This window comes from Alosa alosa, chromosome 9, assembly GCF_017589495.1.
Source record: "Alosa alosa isolate M-15738 ecotype Scorff River chromosome 9, AALO_Geno_1.1, whole genome shotgun sequence".
NCBI lineage: Eukaryota > Metazoa > Chordata > Actinopteri > Clupeiformes > Clupeidae > Alosa > Alosa alosa.
Genome location: NC_063197.1, coordinates 33,957,759 through 33,971,245, shown reverse-complemented (window position 1 = coordinate 33,971,245; position 13,487 = coordinate 33,957,759). Strand labels below are relative to the sequence as shown.

The 13,487-nt window shown below is 42.6% G+C and overlaps 1 protein-coding gene across 1 annotated transcript; it reads left to right on the top strand.

Annotated features, from left to right (window-relative positions):
• Positions 1–2,336: 2,336 nt before the first annotated feature.
• LOC125300802 (interferon-induced protein 44-like) lies at positions 2,337–13,146 on the top strand. Its single transcript, XM_048252932.1, has 5 exons — positions 2,337–3,528; positions 7,697–7,709; positions 7,966–8,132; positions 11,447–11,547; positions 11,890–13,146. Exons 1-5 carry the CDS (start codon positions 3,303–3,305, stop codon positions 12,175–12,177), a joined length of 795 nt encoding a protein of 264 aa, XP_048108889.1. The 5' UTR covers positions 2,337–3,302; the 3' UTR covers positions 12,178–13,146.
• Positions 13,147–13,487: the final 341 nt, after the last annotated feature.

Here is a 13,487-nt window from a genome sequence, read left to right as displayed (position 1 = left end):
TCGTCTTCTTTCATTTTGTAGTAGAAACCATTTCCCCCAGATTTCGACACGATACCTGGATTGTGAGGTGAGTAGGCTATAATACTACACGAGATAATTTACACATTTGTCACTCAGACTACTTTCAGCTCAACAGTTTAGTTTTTGTAAAACTGTAGGCCTACCCTAAGGTCCTTCTTGTCAGAAATGCTTTCAGAAGTATGGCTTAACTTTGCTGAGGCATTCGGAAGTATCTTAAATGATTCCCAAGAGACCGACCTTTTGTTAACACTCATAGGCCTACCCACCAAGCTCATCATAATTTTAGCATGATTCATCTCGTGCAAGAGTTCTCGCAAGAGGCTAGACCTCTGATGTTCGCCTATAAAAAAAAGCTGTTTGAGATGCGGTGTCTTGCGATGGGAAAATAACATGGGGGTTTGGAATTTCGCACCTTTTAAACTCACAAACAAATAAAATGCAAACGTTTTCTTCTACCCACTTTTGCCCTCTGCCTTTGAGTGGATACTGTGATCTCTCCGGTAGGTCAGTACGGCAAACCAGAGCCTGTCTACTGAGAGCCTGGCCGAATTCTGGTTGCGGTTCTACCAGAATTCCACTGGGGGCGATCGCCATGAGTGCAAAATGAATGGGAGTCAATTGAGCTAGACGGATAAATTGGTCTCTTTCACCTGATTGTCGTTGAGAAATCTCAGATTTAATTGTAGTTTGTATAAGTTCAACATGGGTTATAGGTCAAAAGTTGAATGAACGAGTACTTATGCCCTTTTGATTTCTTACAGGTTGGGTTGTTGTTGCTCATAACACGCTAGCATTGTGCTAATGAATGACGTCATTGACACGTTTGAAAGGCTTTTTAGAACAATTAAGTGACTTTTAAAAATATAATACTCCACCAAGTGTATTTTCTTTGCCTCCCCTTTCGAATACAATACTCAAATTACTTGCAAAAAAAATGATATCCCGAGAAAAGTGGATTTTGAGGGGTACAGCTCCATTGACCTCCATTCATTCTGCACTTGTGGACGAGTGCCCTCACGTGGAACCAGAGAAGGAACTGCAACCAGTTCAGAAACCGGAAGTTTTCTGAGAGTGGCAGTTCTCCCCTTATTAGACATTCTCTGGGCAAACTTTGATTTTTGCTACCCAAATGGCAGCTTTGGGTAACTTTTGTAGGCAAACTTCAGAGGTCCCGGACTCAAAATGATAACAGAACAATGACCACCTCAAAGAAAACACACTCTGAATTCAGACATTAAACGCAGCGTTAAACATTACCATTTTTACAGGCACACACTCAGCATAATGGCATGAACTAATAGTTACAGAAGCGCACCTCCGCTTTGCACAATAAAGGGGCTATCACATTGTTACAGAAGCGCACCTCCGCTTTGCACAATAAAGGGGCTATCACATTGTTACAGAAGCGCACCTCCGCTTTGCACAATAAAGGGGCTATCACATTGTTACAGAAGCGCACCTCCGCTTTGCACAATAAAGGGGCTATCACATTGTACACGGCATGCGCTTCGCTCACCGCTAGGTTGCTCTTGGTTGAGGTAACGTCCCAAAGATTTTTGTTGTGCTTGCCGCTGGAGAACATAGTGCTTTTGTTGTGCTTGCCGCTGGAGTGTGGAGAACATAGGACAACCATTTAATTGGCAAAAGTATTAAACCAACCAACAATATAAAAAATGAAGAAGAGCTCTTTAATTTCATTGAGTTAAATCGAAACAATGTCTTCTAGTGCTCGTGGACTGACAGCCCTAGGCTACTGGGGGCCAGCCTTTATTTGTCCGAATCGACCACTCCCTGCTATACAGTAGGCTAAATAGAATCCCGGCCATAATTTGAGGATTTACGGGTATATGTGATATGCCTTCAAATGGTGTGAAGCGTCCGAACAGCGGCATCTGATGGTAGAATGTCATCGCGCTATCTATCATCAAACATTCTAATTCAAAATTGTAAATCTTACACAAAAGTGTATAATAATCTAAACTTCTTTCACTCTCCGTGTATAGATCAAGACAGACTTGCAGAACAGGCTGCAGTGCAATGGTCTGACAGCCTGCATGAAAATAAGCATACAGAAATGGTCCGTCACTTGTAATAAGCAGTGACTTCGATCACCTTTACACATTTTGAAAATGTTGTTTAGCACTTTCTTTTGCACTTTCATGTTTAGTTTGTAGTGTGTACATTAATTCACTGTTCTTGTTTCAGTTTTTATGTTGTATGCACTTTTTTTTATTACAATATAATTAAATATTTGTATAGTGTTGTGTAGTTTGTATGGTGTTTGTTAATATTGCACATTGCAACTGTTATTTTGATAGATAATTTTATAAATAATTGTTAAATAGTACAGAGTCTATCGCACAAACAATCCGCCCCTAAGTTTTCCCCCATGGGGGGCGTTTCAGCCACGGTAACCACTGTAACTGGGGGCAGTAACCATGATTATGACCAGATGCCGACTGTATGTATAAAATCGTAACCGTAGACTTAAAACCAGCTACGACATGACTAAGCGATTGTACATGCTCAAGTTAATGGGGCATCAACCTTTTTGAGAAAAAAAATTTTTATTCACGATTTAACAGAAAAGCACTACACTACCCAAAAGCCTAGTCTAGATCGCCGTTGCCATGGAAGTGTTTGTCACTGTTCCCTCGCTGGAATCAAGATGGATAACAAGGGTGTCAGAACCGATGTGTGGCCATCCGATATAAACTGTTTTTCTCATCTTGAAAGTTGAATTTACTCAATGGAAAGGGTAGGAAGTCATCTTCTTGTGAGATTAAAATAGAAGCATGTTAAACTATCGTTAGGCTGCAAATGTTCGAAATGGGTAAGTTTGAAAAGGCTCATGGGATGAGTAGTTCCTTCACTCGGAAATTAAAATATGGAGACAGTCTTGTACCTTTATTTAGTTTTTCTGTTCGTTTTTTTCTCGAAATAATATGCTGTATGAATATGAGTCACATCGTAGCTGGTTAGCCTAAGGTTTCAAACTCTTTATGTACAGATGTTTCCAGACGTAGATTGGAGAAATGAATGGGAAACTTACTTCCGGAAACTAAGCTCTCTCGGAGAAGGGGCAGGACTGTTGCACTAGACACTTGGAAGCTAAAGAGATGACTTTCTAAATGAAAAATGTTTATTCAACTACAAAACCAATGCTGTTTTATTCATATTGTTAAGATCAATTTGTTATAAAATGTTGCCTATTAAAATCCCTTATATTTGATCAATTCACTTTTTTATTTAGCTCTCATCAAAGTTGTTAATGAAATGAAATGAAAAACACACTGAAAGCAATGGAGAAGAAGCCGAGCGAAAACACACCTGCGTTCAGCTTTGGCCTCCTGAAGGCCTCACCTGCACTAGAGACACCTGCCTCTGGTGCTGATGGGACTGCCCCTCCGAGTCTGTTCTCCACACTGACCGAGTCCAGACCTTTTGGGTTTAGGGCAGCTGTGTCGGCGTCTCAAAATAGTGAGCCTAAGCCAAATATCATTGGAGGTACAGTTCAAGTATTCAAACACTGTGATTTTTTTCCTTCTTTCATCATCAAACTAAAACATAACTTTGTAAAGGGACTAATGCCTGTTTTCCACCGAATGGCACCTGCTCAACTCACCTCGACTCTACTCGATTTTTTGGATTTCCATTAGGACAAACTGGTACCTCCCATACGCAACAAAAATATATTTGATTTTCTATATGCCCATTTCTCTATATTTTTTTCTATATGCCCATGCACAACAAAAATTATTTGAAATTTATTTTCACAATATGTTTTTGAAATATATGTAAATATTCGAAATATATAAAAAATAAAAATATATTTCAATATTTCTGTATGGGCTGCCTGGTACCAAAACTGAGTAAAGTAGAGTTGAGCTTTGTTAAAGGAATTATCCGGAGTTAAATGCACTTTAGATCAATTTATGGATGATTGGGAGTACATACATTGAGTTGACATCAAAATCATGTCATTCAGATGTGTTTTGAGAAAGTTCGATTTTACCGTTTTTAGTCAAAACTCGTTAGCCTGGAAGTGACGCGGGCATGTCATTTCGCCACTACAAAACGCTATTTTTATACCTCTTCTACAGTTCCAAACAACATCACACTTACGTGGTAGTGAGTAGAGGGTCCCTAAAGCCAAACCGAAGTATCCCGAGGTCTTTATGTGGTCGGATAGAGAGTCCAGAATGAATTTCATCAAGCCAGTACCTTTCCGGAAATGTTGCTGCTGCAGCTGGCATCTTTTTTTGGCATCTACGGTCTTTTTTGGCATCTACGGACTTTCCCCTAAAGATGCCAGCTGCAGCAGCAACATTTCGAGGAAAGGTACTGGCTTGATGAAATTCATTCTGGACTCTCTATCCGACCACATAAAGACCTCGATACTCTTCGGGTTTGGCTTTAGGGACCCTCAAAGTCAAAGTCAAAGTCAGCTTTATTGTCAATTTCTTCACATGTTCCAGACATACAAAGAGATCGAATTACGTTTCTCACTATCCCACGGGTGAAGACAAGACATATTTGACCAATTTTAAGTCCCAAGAGACAAACATAACATTCAAGTAAACAAAAAAGTAAGTAAATAAGTAAATAAGAGGGCACATATAATAATGAAAAAAATAAGAGCAGCAAAATTTTGTCCAAATTGTGCATAGACAGTCAATAAAATACTAGTGCAAATACTGTAAAAATACTATAAAATACTGTTTGACCTAAGTAATAAAGAAAGTGGCATAGTGGGCAAGTTATGTAAGAGCAGCAGAAGTGTTGTGTTTTCAGGACAACAACACCAAGTTGTAAAGTGTACAAGTGTGCAAGTGTTCAAGTGTGCAGGTGGAGTAGTGCAGGCGGCCATTGTGGGTCCAATGTCCAGGATGTTATGTAGCTGAGGGTGGAGGGGAGAGGAGGGAGAGAGTTCAGCATCCTTACAGCTTGTGTGTGCATGAAGCTGTTGGTGAGTCTCAGAGTGCGGGGAGCGCAGGCTTCTGTACCTCTTCCCAGAGGGCAGTAGATCAAACAGATTGTGGCGGGGTGACTTGCATCACTCACAATTTTGTCGCCTTCTATGGGTGAGGTGGGTGGTGTAAATGTCCTTCAGGGAGGGGAGTGAAGCACCAATGATCCCTTCCAGCTGTGTTCACTATGCGCCTGCAGGGCTTTCCTGTTGTATTCAGTGCAGCTTCCTCCCCCACACAGCGATACAGCTGGAGAGGATGCTCTCAATGGTGCCTCGGTAGAATGTGGTCATGATGGCTGGTGGAGCACTTGCTCAGCCTGAGTTTTCAGCAGGAAGTACAGGCGCTGAGCTCTCTTAAGCCAGTGATGCAGTGTTGGTGGTCCAGGAGAGGTCTTCACTGATGTGCCCCCCAGGAATTTGGTGCTGCTCGCTCTCTCCACCACAGCACCGTCGATGGTAAGTGGCAGGTGTTGGGTGTGACCCTCCAGGGAAGTCAACAACAATCTCTTTGGTCTTGCTGACGTTCAGCAGGAGGTTGTTGTCCCTGCACCACGTGGTCAGATGGTGAGCCTCCAACCTGTATTGAGTCTCGCCGCCCTTGGTGATGGAGACCCACCAGAGTTGTGTCGTCAGCAAATTTCACTATGTGATTGTTGCTGTAGGTTGCAGTGCAGTCATGCGTCCAGCAGGGTGAAGAGCAGCGGACTGAGCACGCAGCCTTGGGGGGCCCCCCCTGTGCTCAGTGTGATGCTGCTTGAGGTATTGTTGCCAACATCGCACTACTTGGGGCCTCTGACAGAGGAAGTCCAGTAGCCAGTTGCAGAGGTAGGTACTGAGTCCCAGTTTGTCAAGTTTGCAGATGAGTTGTTGTGGTATTATGGTGTTGAATGCAGAACTGAAGTCTATAAACAGCAATCTCACATATGAGTCTCTTTTTTTTCCAGGTGGGTGAGGGCTGGGTGGAGGGCAGAGCAGATTGCATCCTCTGTAGACCGCTTGGCTGGGGTATGCAAACTGGAAGGGGTCCAGGGTGGGGGGGGAGAATGGCTTTGATATGTGACATGACAAGCCGCTCAAAGCACTTCATGATGATGGGTGTCCAGTGCCACAGGGCGGCAGTCATTGAAACAGGATGGAGCAGTTTTCTTCGGCACAGGTATGATGGTGGCAGCTTTGAAACATGATGGGGACGATGGCTTGCTTCAGGGAAGTGTTAAAGATGTCTGTGAAGACATCCTTAAAGCTCCCCTGCGCAGTCCTTCAGCGCACGTCCTGGGATGTTGTCTGGACCTGTTGCCCACTGGTGTTGATAGCAGCAAGTGTCCTCTTCACGCTGTCGGCAGAGAGGCACAGGGGCTGCTCATGTAGAGGGGGATGGGTCTTCTGTGGGCAGGTGCTGTTTTTGTGCTTCAAAGCGAGCAAAGAAGCGGTTCAGGTTGTTGAGCAGAGGGATGTTGCTCTCACAGCTCTGTGGCATGGGCTTGTAGTCCGTGAGGGCCTGAATGCCCTGCCATAGGCTTTGTGAGTTCCTGCTGTCTTTGAAGTGGGTGGTTATCTTGTGAGTGTATTCCTTTTTTGCTTCCTTGATGCCACGGGACAGGTTGGCTCTCGCTGTTTTCATGCCAGCTTCATCCCCAGCTCTGTAGGCTTTGTCTCTGGCCCTCAGCAGCCTGAGGGACCCCCCTGTCAGCCATGGCTTCCAGTTAGCCCAGTGATGATGTCTTTTTTGTGTGGGTCACATCATCGATGCACTTGGTGATGTAAGAGGTTACAGTGTCTGTATACTCCTCTATGTCTGTCCGGGTTGTTGTAAGTGGCTGCCTGCTTAAACATTTCCCAGTCTGTTGTGTCAAAGCAGTCTTGAAGAGCATCGGAGGCTCCCTCAGGCCACACTTTTACCTGCTTACTTAACCGGTTTGTTCAGCTTTTACCCTTTGTCTGTATGCGGGCATTAGCATAACAGTGATATGGTCTGAAAGTCCAATGTGGGGGGGGGGGGTGGCTTTGTATGCTCCTTTTGTGTGTAGTGTAGACCAGGTCCAGGATGTTATCTCCTCTTGTTGGAAAATCAACATGCTGGTGTAGCTTTGAAGCACAGTTTTAGATCAGCATGGTTAAAATCTCCAGTGAAGATGGTGAAACCGTCTGGAGTGTGCCGCCTGTTGTTCACTGACAGCCTGGTACAGTTCACTAAGAGCCGCTCTTATCGCCTGTTGTTGTTGGTAGGCGGGATGTATACTGCAACTAGCAGAATCGCAGTAATTTCCCTTGGCAGGTAAAAAGGTCGGCACTTTATGATCATAAACTCTGCCAGTGGTGAGCAGTGTTTGCATACTACTACAGTGTCCCGCACCATTCGTCACCGGATGTAAACACAGATTCCTCCTCCTCGGTGATTTACCTCCCTTTACAATGGCCCTGTCTGCTCGATAGCATGCTAGCTGCTCCAGTTGTACAGCAGAGTCCGAATGTTGTCATTTAACCAAGTTTCAGTGAAGACGAGCACACAGCAGTTACTTACTGTCCGGTTCGTTGATCTCAGCAGTCGTATGTGATCCATTTTGTTGTCCAGTGATCGTACATTTGCCAGGAGAATGGATGGTATGGCTGGGCGTGGTATGAGGACCCTCTCCTCACTACCACGTACTGTAAGTGTAATGTGTAATCAACTCATAAGCGCAATCTGATGCTGTATTGGTGCAGGTTATTATGGGGTGTAGAGGAGTTCTGGGAAGGTTTGGAGTAAATGTTATCAGTGTGGACAGTTATGAAATATTCTGTCTGCATTTGTCATATGACCATGAAACCCTTATGTAGGTGTCTTTTTAGCTTTTGGAAACAAGATGATATTCTGATGGCACTCGCCAGTTTTACTGCTTTAATGATATGACCTGAATTATGTTGTTGACTTCTCACTTTCACACACACACTCTCTCTCATTTTCTCTTTTTCTCTCTCTCTCGCTTGTTCAGCGCCTGCTGTCCTGTTGTGTCGGACACACCAGGCTATGTGAAGGAGCCTTCCCTTGCAGAGAAGGTCCACTGTGTGGCCTTTGTGGTCAGCGGCCTGGAGATCTCCTCCTACTCGGACACCATGAAGTCCACCTTCCACCAGCTCAGAGAGCTCATCAGCGCCCTGGGTGAGTGTGTGTTTGGCAGTTTGTCACAGAGAGAAGAATCTGTTATGTGTTATTGTGTTGTTTAGAGCAGTGGTTCTCAACCTTTTTTCAGTGATGTACCGCCTGTGAAATATTTTTTCAGCCAAGTACCCCCTAACTAGCGCAAAGCATTTTTAGTTGAGAAAAAAAGCCACTTGTCCCTCCGTGTTTTCACAAGAATTACCACTACGCTTCAACCACGACTCCATCCCCCAGGGGTACGTGTACTATACTGTACCCCCATTTGAGAACCACTGGTTTAGAGGAAGCAGTAATGAGAACTCTATGAGTTACAGTAGCAGTACAGGAAAAATAACCTTAGTTACCCAGGAGTCTGCTGGGGCCAAAGGAACTTAGTTACCCAGGAGTCTGCTGGGGCCAAAGGAACTTAGTTACCCAGGAGTCTGCTGGGGCCAAAAGAACTTAGTTACCCAGGAGTCTGCTGGGGCCAAAGGAACTGTACCCCGTGCAGACTTGGAGCTGACTGGAGAGAGATGTCTAATAACAACATCTACGCAACATGTGCACGTCCACAAGCAAGACATAAGCAATGTCTTAGACACAGTGCAGGTCAATAAGGCATAAGCAATGTCTTAGACACAGTGCAGATCAATAAGGCATAAGCAATGTTTGTAGACACAGTGCAGGTCAATAATCTATAATCTGTCCACAAGCAAGACATAAGCAATGTCTTAGACACAGTGCAGATCAATAAGGCATAAGCAATGTCTTAGACACAGTGCCAGTCAATAATCTATAATCTGTCCACAAGCAAGGCATAAGCAATGTCTTAGACACAGTGCAGGTCAATAAGGCATAAGCAATGTCTTAGACACAGTGCAGGTCAATAAGGCATAAGCAATGTCTTAGACACTGCAGGTCAATAATCTATAATCTGTCCACAAGCAAGGTATAAGCAATGTCTTAGACACAGTGCAGGTCAATAATCTATAATCTGTCCACAAGCAAGACATAAGCAATGTCTTAGACACAGTGCCGGTCAATAATCTGTCCACAAGCAAGGCATAAGCAATGTCTTAGACACAGTGCAGGTCAATAAGGCATAAGCAATGTCTTAGACACAGTGCAGGTCAATAAGGCATAAGCAATGTCTTAGACACAGTGCAGGTCAATAATCTATAATCTGTCCACAAGCAAGACATAAGCAATGTTTTAGACACAGTGCCGGTCAATAATCTATAATCTGTCCACAAGCAAGGCATAAGCAATGTCTTAGACACAGTGGCGGTCAATAATCTATAATCCGTCCACAAGCAAGGCATAAGCAATGTCTTAGACACAGTGCAGGTCAATAATCTATAATCTGTCCACAAGCAAGACATAAGCAATGTTTTAGACACAGTGCCGGTCAATAATCTATAATCTGTCCACAAGCAAGGCATAAGCAATGTCTTAGACACAGTGCAGGTCAATAAGGCATAAGCAATGTCTTAGACACTGCAGGTCAATAATCTATAATCTGTCCACAAGCAAGGCATAAGCAATGTCTTAGACACAGTGCAGGTCAATAATCTATAATCTGTCCACAAGCAAGGCATAAGCAATGTCTTAGACACAGTGCCGGTCAATAATCTATAATCTGTCCACAAGCAAGGTATAAGCAATGTCTTAGACACAGTGCAGGTCAATAAGGCATAAGCAATGTCTTAGACACAGTGCAGGTCAATAAGGCATAAGCAATGTCTTAGACACAGTGGCGGTCAATAATCTATAATCTGTCCACAAGCAAGGCATAAGCAATGTCTTAGACACAGTGCAGGTCAATAATCTATAATCTGTCCACAAGCAAGACATAAGCAATGTTTTAGACACAGTGCCGGTCAATAATCTATAATCTGTCCACAAGCAAGGCATAAGCAATGTCTTAGACACAGTGCAGGTCAATAAGGCATAAGCAATGTCTTAGACACTGCAGGTCAATAATCTATAATCTGTCCACAAGCAAGGCATAAGCAATGTCTTAGACACAGTGCCAGCCAATAATCTATAATCTGTCCACAAGCAAGACATAAGCAATGTCTTAGACACAGAGCCGGTCAATAATCTATAATCTTTCCACAAGCAAGACATAAGCAATGTCTTAGACACAGTGCCGGACAATAATCTATAATCTGTCCACAAACAAGGCATAAACAATGTCTTAAACACAGTGCCGATCAATAATCTATAATCTGTCATTGTACCTGTATAATTCCTGTTTAATTATATGTGGCCGAGAGGGGAAAAAAAGTCCGCAACACCAGTATATGCTCCCAAGTTATAGTTTAATAATTAAACTATAACTTGGGAGCATATACTGGTGTTGCAGACTTTTTTTCCCCTCTCTCTCATCGTAAGTGTTTTGTCCAGCACCCAGGATTAGATCGGGATGTGTGTGCGTTTTTTCCTCTTTATACTGTAATTATATGTGGCCCCCAGGAAAGTTTTACAGTTCTTCACAATTGCTAAAACACATTTTTTGGAACTTTACACCCTTTTCTCAAAACTGTACTTACAAAAAACTAATATCTTCTTGCAAAATCAAACAATGGCCTCAAAACAGTTGTACCTGTGCTCAAAACCAAACAATGTCTTCAGATCATCTCACACAGCACTCAAAATGAAAACATTACTGAGCAGTCGGTACACACCACATCAGAAAAGGGAAAACATAGTGTTCAGGGAATATATCTCCCAGAGAAATTACACAGTAATACACACAATACACACAGTAAGTACATATTGTATCTCAAAGTGGATTCAGCATTTCATGTGCATTCACTAAAAATAAAGTATTGTAAAAGGTACTGGAAAATACAATTTTCAGTTATGTAAATGAGAGGAAGATTACAGTGTATAACCTACAATGTGCTCTAAATAAAAACCTCACTGATATTTTCTATCCTTTGTTGATATGAACCTGCACTGTTCAGCAACCTGTTTGCACTCTGAACTAGCTTATGGTTGTGTCCCATCATTTGAAACAAGTGTGATCAGTTTTGAGTTGAATTTATGACATTTGTGCTTTATTTTTGTTCACTTTTTGCCACTTGTGATTACCATTATGCAATGCAACATGTGTTTTATTTCATGAGAATGTGTTTTGAGTTTTTCACAAAAAGAGTCTGCAAATTGTTTTTAACTAGGTGAAAACTGTTTATGGTTTTGCCAAAAGTGTGATCGATTCAATAAATGTGTTCAGGCAACTGAGCATTTGGGTCAGAGAATTGGGTTTAGTGTTAGAAATGGTGAAAAACATACGTCTCAGACTGAGAATCTACTCAATGTTACTGCAGATATACACCAGGTGGCGCTGTTGACTCATGTGGATAAAGTGTGTCCCAAGACAGCCAGTGACGTCTCCCAGGTGTATAAGAGTTCACCAGTGAAATATGCGGTAAGACCTGACACAGTGTGTTAGAGGAGGGTTTTAACCAGTGAGACTCCCATATGAATAAACATTAGTTCTGGGGGGAGCTGTGACTGTATATGAATTAATGTTTTTAAAGTATATTGACAAAATTGATGTGTATGCAACTGGAAAGAATTAAGAGACCACTGTACATTTCTCGGATGTCATCCTACGATTGCTGAGTGACATTGGAATGAGTTGACGTCATATTCAAATTTGCAGTGGTCTCTTTTTCCAGAGCTGTATATATACATGTTGTGACGTGTGTGTGTGTGTGGTGTGGTGTGTGTGTGTCCATCGTCTATGGACGGTCCTGTGTGTGTGTAGATGGTGAAGGCCAGTGCTCTGCTGGGCATGCCCCTCTCCTCCATCGTGCCGGTGAAGAACTACTCTGAGGAGCTGGAGCTGGACCCACACACACACACGCTGCTGCTCAGAGCGCTCGACCACATCCTGCAGTACGTGGACCTGCACCTCAGAGACCAGGGGCCAGAGAGAGGCAACACAGGAGGTTACCACAGTCCAGACTCTGTGACAGCCCAGAGGGCAAACGACGCAGATGATGCTCAGAGTGTTTTATCACTTGCACCAAAACCCTCATCGCTGTTCGACTGAAAGATTGTGACAAATCTACAAGCCTCAATTTTGTGGAGGAATAATAGTTCCAAAAGCAATACATCAGATTGTCTTGATTCTCTCTCTTAAATCTTGATTTTTCCTATGACTGGTTTTGAAGTTTGTACTGTTGCAGTACTGTACAGGGCTGTGCCGGAGAACTGCCCCCTGGGAACAGTAAAGTCTCACGTCTGTTGTCAGACAGAGCTGCTTTTAGAGCAGTACTTTTCTGGCAACAAAAATAGCATTCAGCATTGTTTTTTTATTGGATTTCTATGAAAAAGGCACCTAATTGAACAAATCAGCTGCTACTCTTCATTTTCGATTCAAATACCATGAGCTTATCCACTTCAAAACATTATTCCTTTGTAAGCACAATGTGGCATCCCTTCTTGGGCTGAGGAAAACTAAACAGATGACGACACATCTTTGAAATTATTATAGTTTTCAAAAACACCACAAGCTTCCACTCTTCAAAACATCAGGCATTATTTTACAGGCACTATAGAGTACCCCATCCTAGCTGGGGGACGATGCAGCCCGTGCATAAAGCTCAACCTCTTGCAGCCCTCTCCACATGGGTGGGCCCTTATCCATTGTCGATGTCAACATGTCTGCTGGTGATACAAGCTCCACATGTGAAGTCTTCCTCAGTACATCCCAAAGATGTTTAATGGGTTATGGTGGAGACTGTGGTGACCAATATAGGATGTGTGAAAACATTCCTAATTTGAGTCCAAAATGAATCCTGGAGTTGTCATCCAGTAATATGCCTGTGCCATCAGGGAAGAAAATGTATTGATCATTTAGTCATCTGACGTGTAGACCTGACCAACTGAGCATCCTCTGTGACGGAAATGTCCATCACTCTGGAACACGGTATATTTGTAGTCAACGGACCAAATTATCTCTTTCAATCACTTCAGATCTTTATGCTCCCTAAAGCAAATTAAACTTCTTTCCAACCAGCCTCACTAACAAGTGGTTTTCTTGTGTCTACACAGATGTTAAGTCCTAAACATATGAGCTCATGATGTATTGTTCAAACAAAAGTCATATTTATTAACTAGAAATGCAATTCCAAGGAATTACCAGTGCATGAAAATGCAAAAGTTGTAATGTAAAATATCATGTACAGTTAAAATAGATAATACAGAGATGGTAACTACGGTGAGGCTAGCATAGATATGGTGGTTGCATAGCTTAATAAAAGTTGATAGTTTAAAAGTAGACCGTTTAAAAGTTGAATGTAAATAGTTTAAAAGTTGTTGACAGTCTGAAAGTTTAATGAATGTTGATATTCAAATAGT

Bases quoted from the DNA above. Each gene is read 5' to 3' on its own strand.
- LOC125300802 (XM_048252932.1), top strand. From the start codon at position 3,303: ATGAAAAACACACTGAAAGCAATGGAGAAGAAGCCGAGCGAAAACACA. The intron at 8,133-11,446 runs GTGAGTGTGTGT...ATGTTACTGCAG, and splicing joins AGAGCTCATCAGCGCCCTGG to ATATACACCAGGTGGCGCTG. The intron at 11,548-11,889 runs GTAAGACCTGAC...GTGTGTGTGTAG, and splicing joins GTTCACCAGTGAAATATGCG to ATGGTGAAGGCCAGTGCTCT.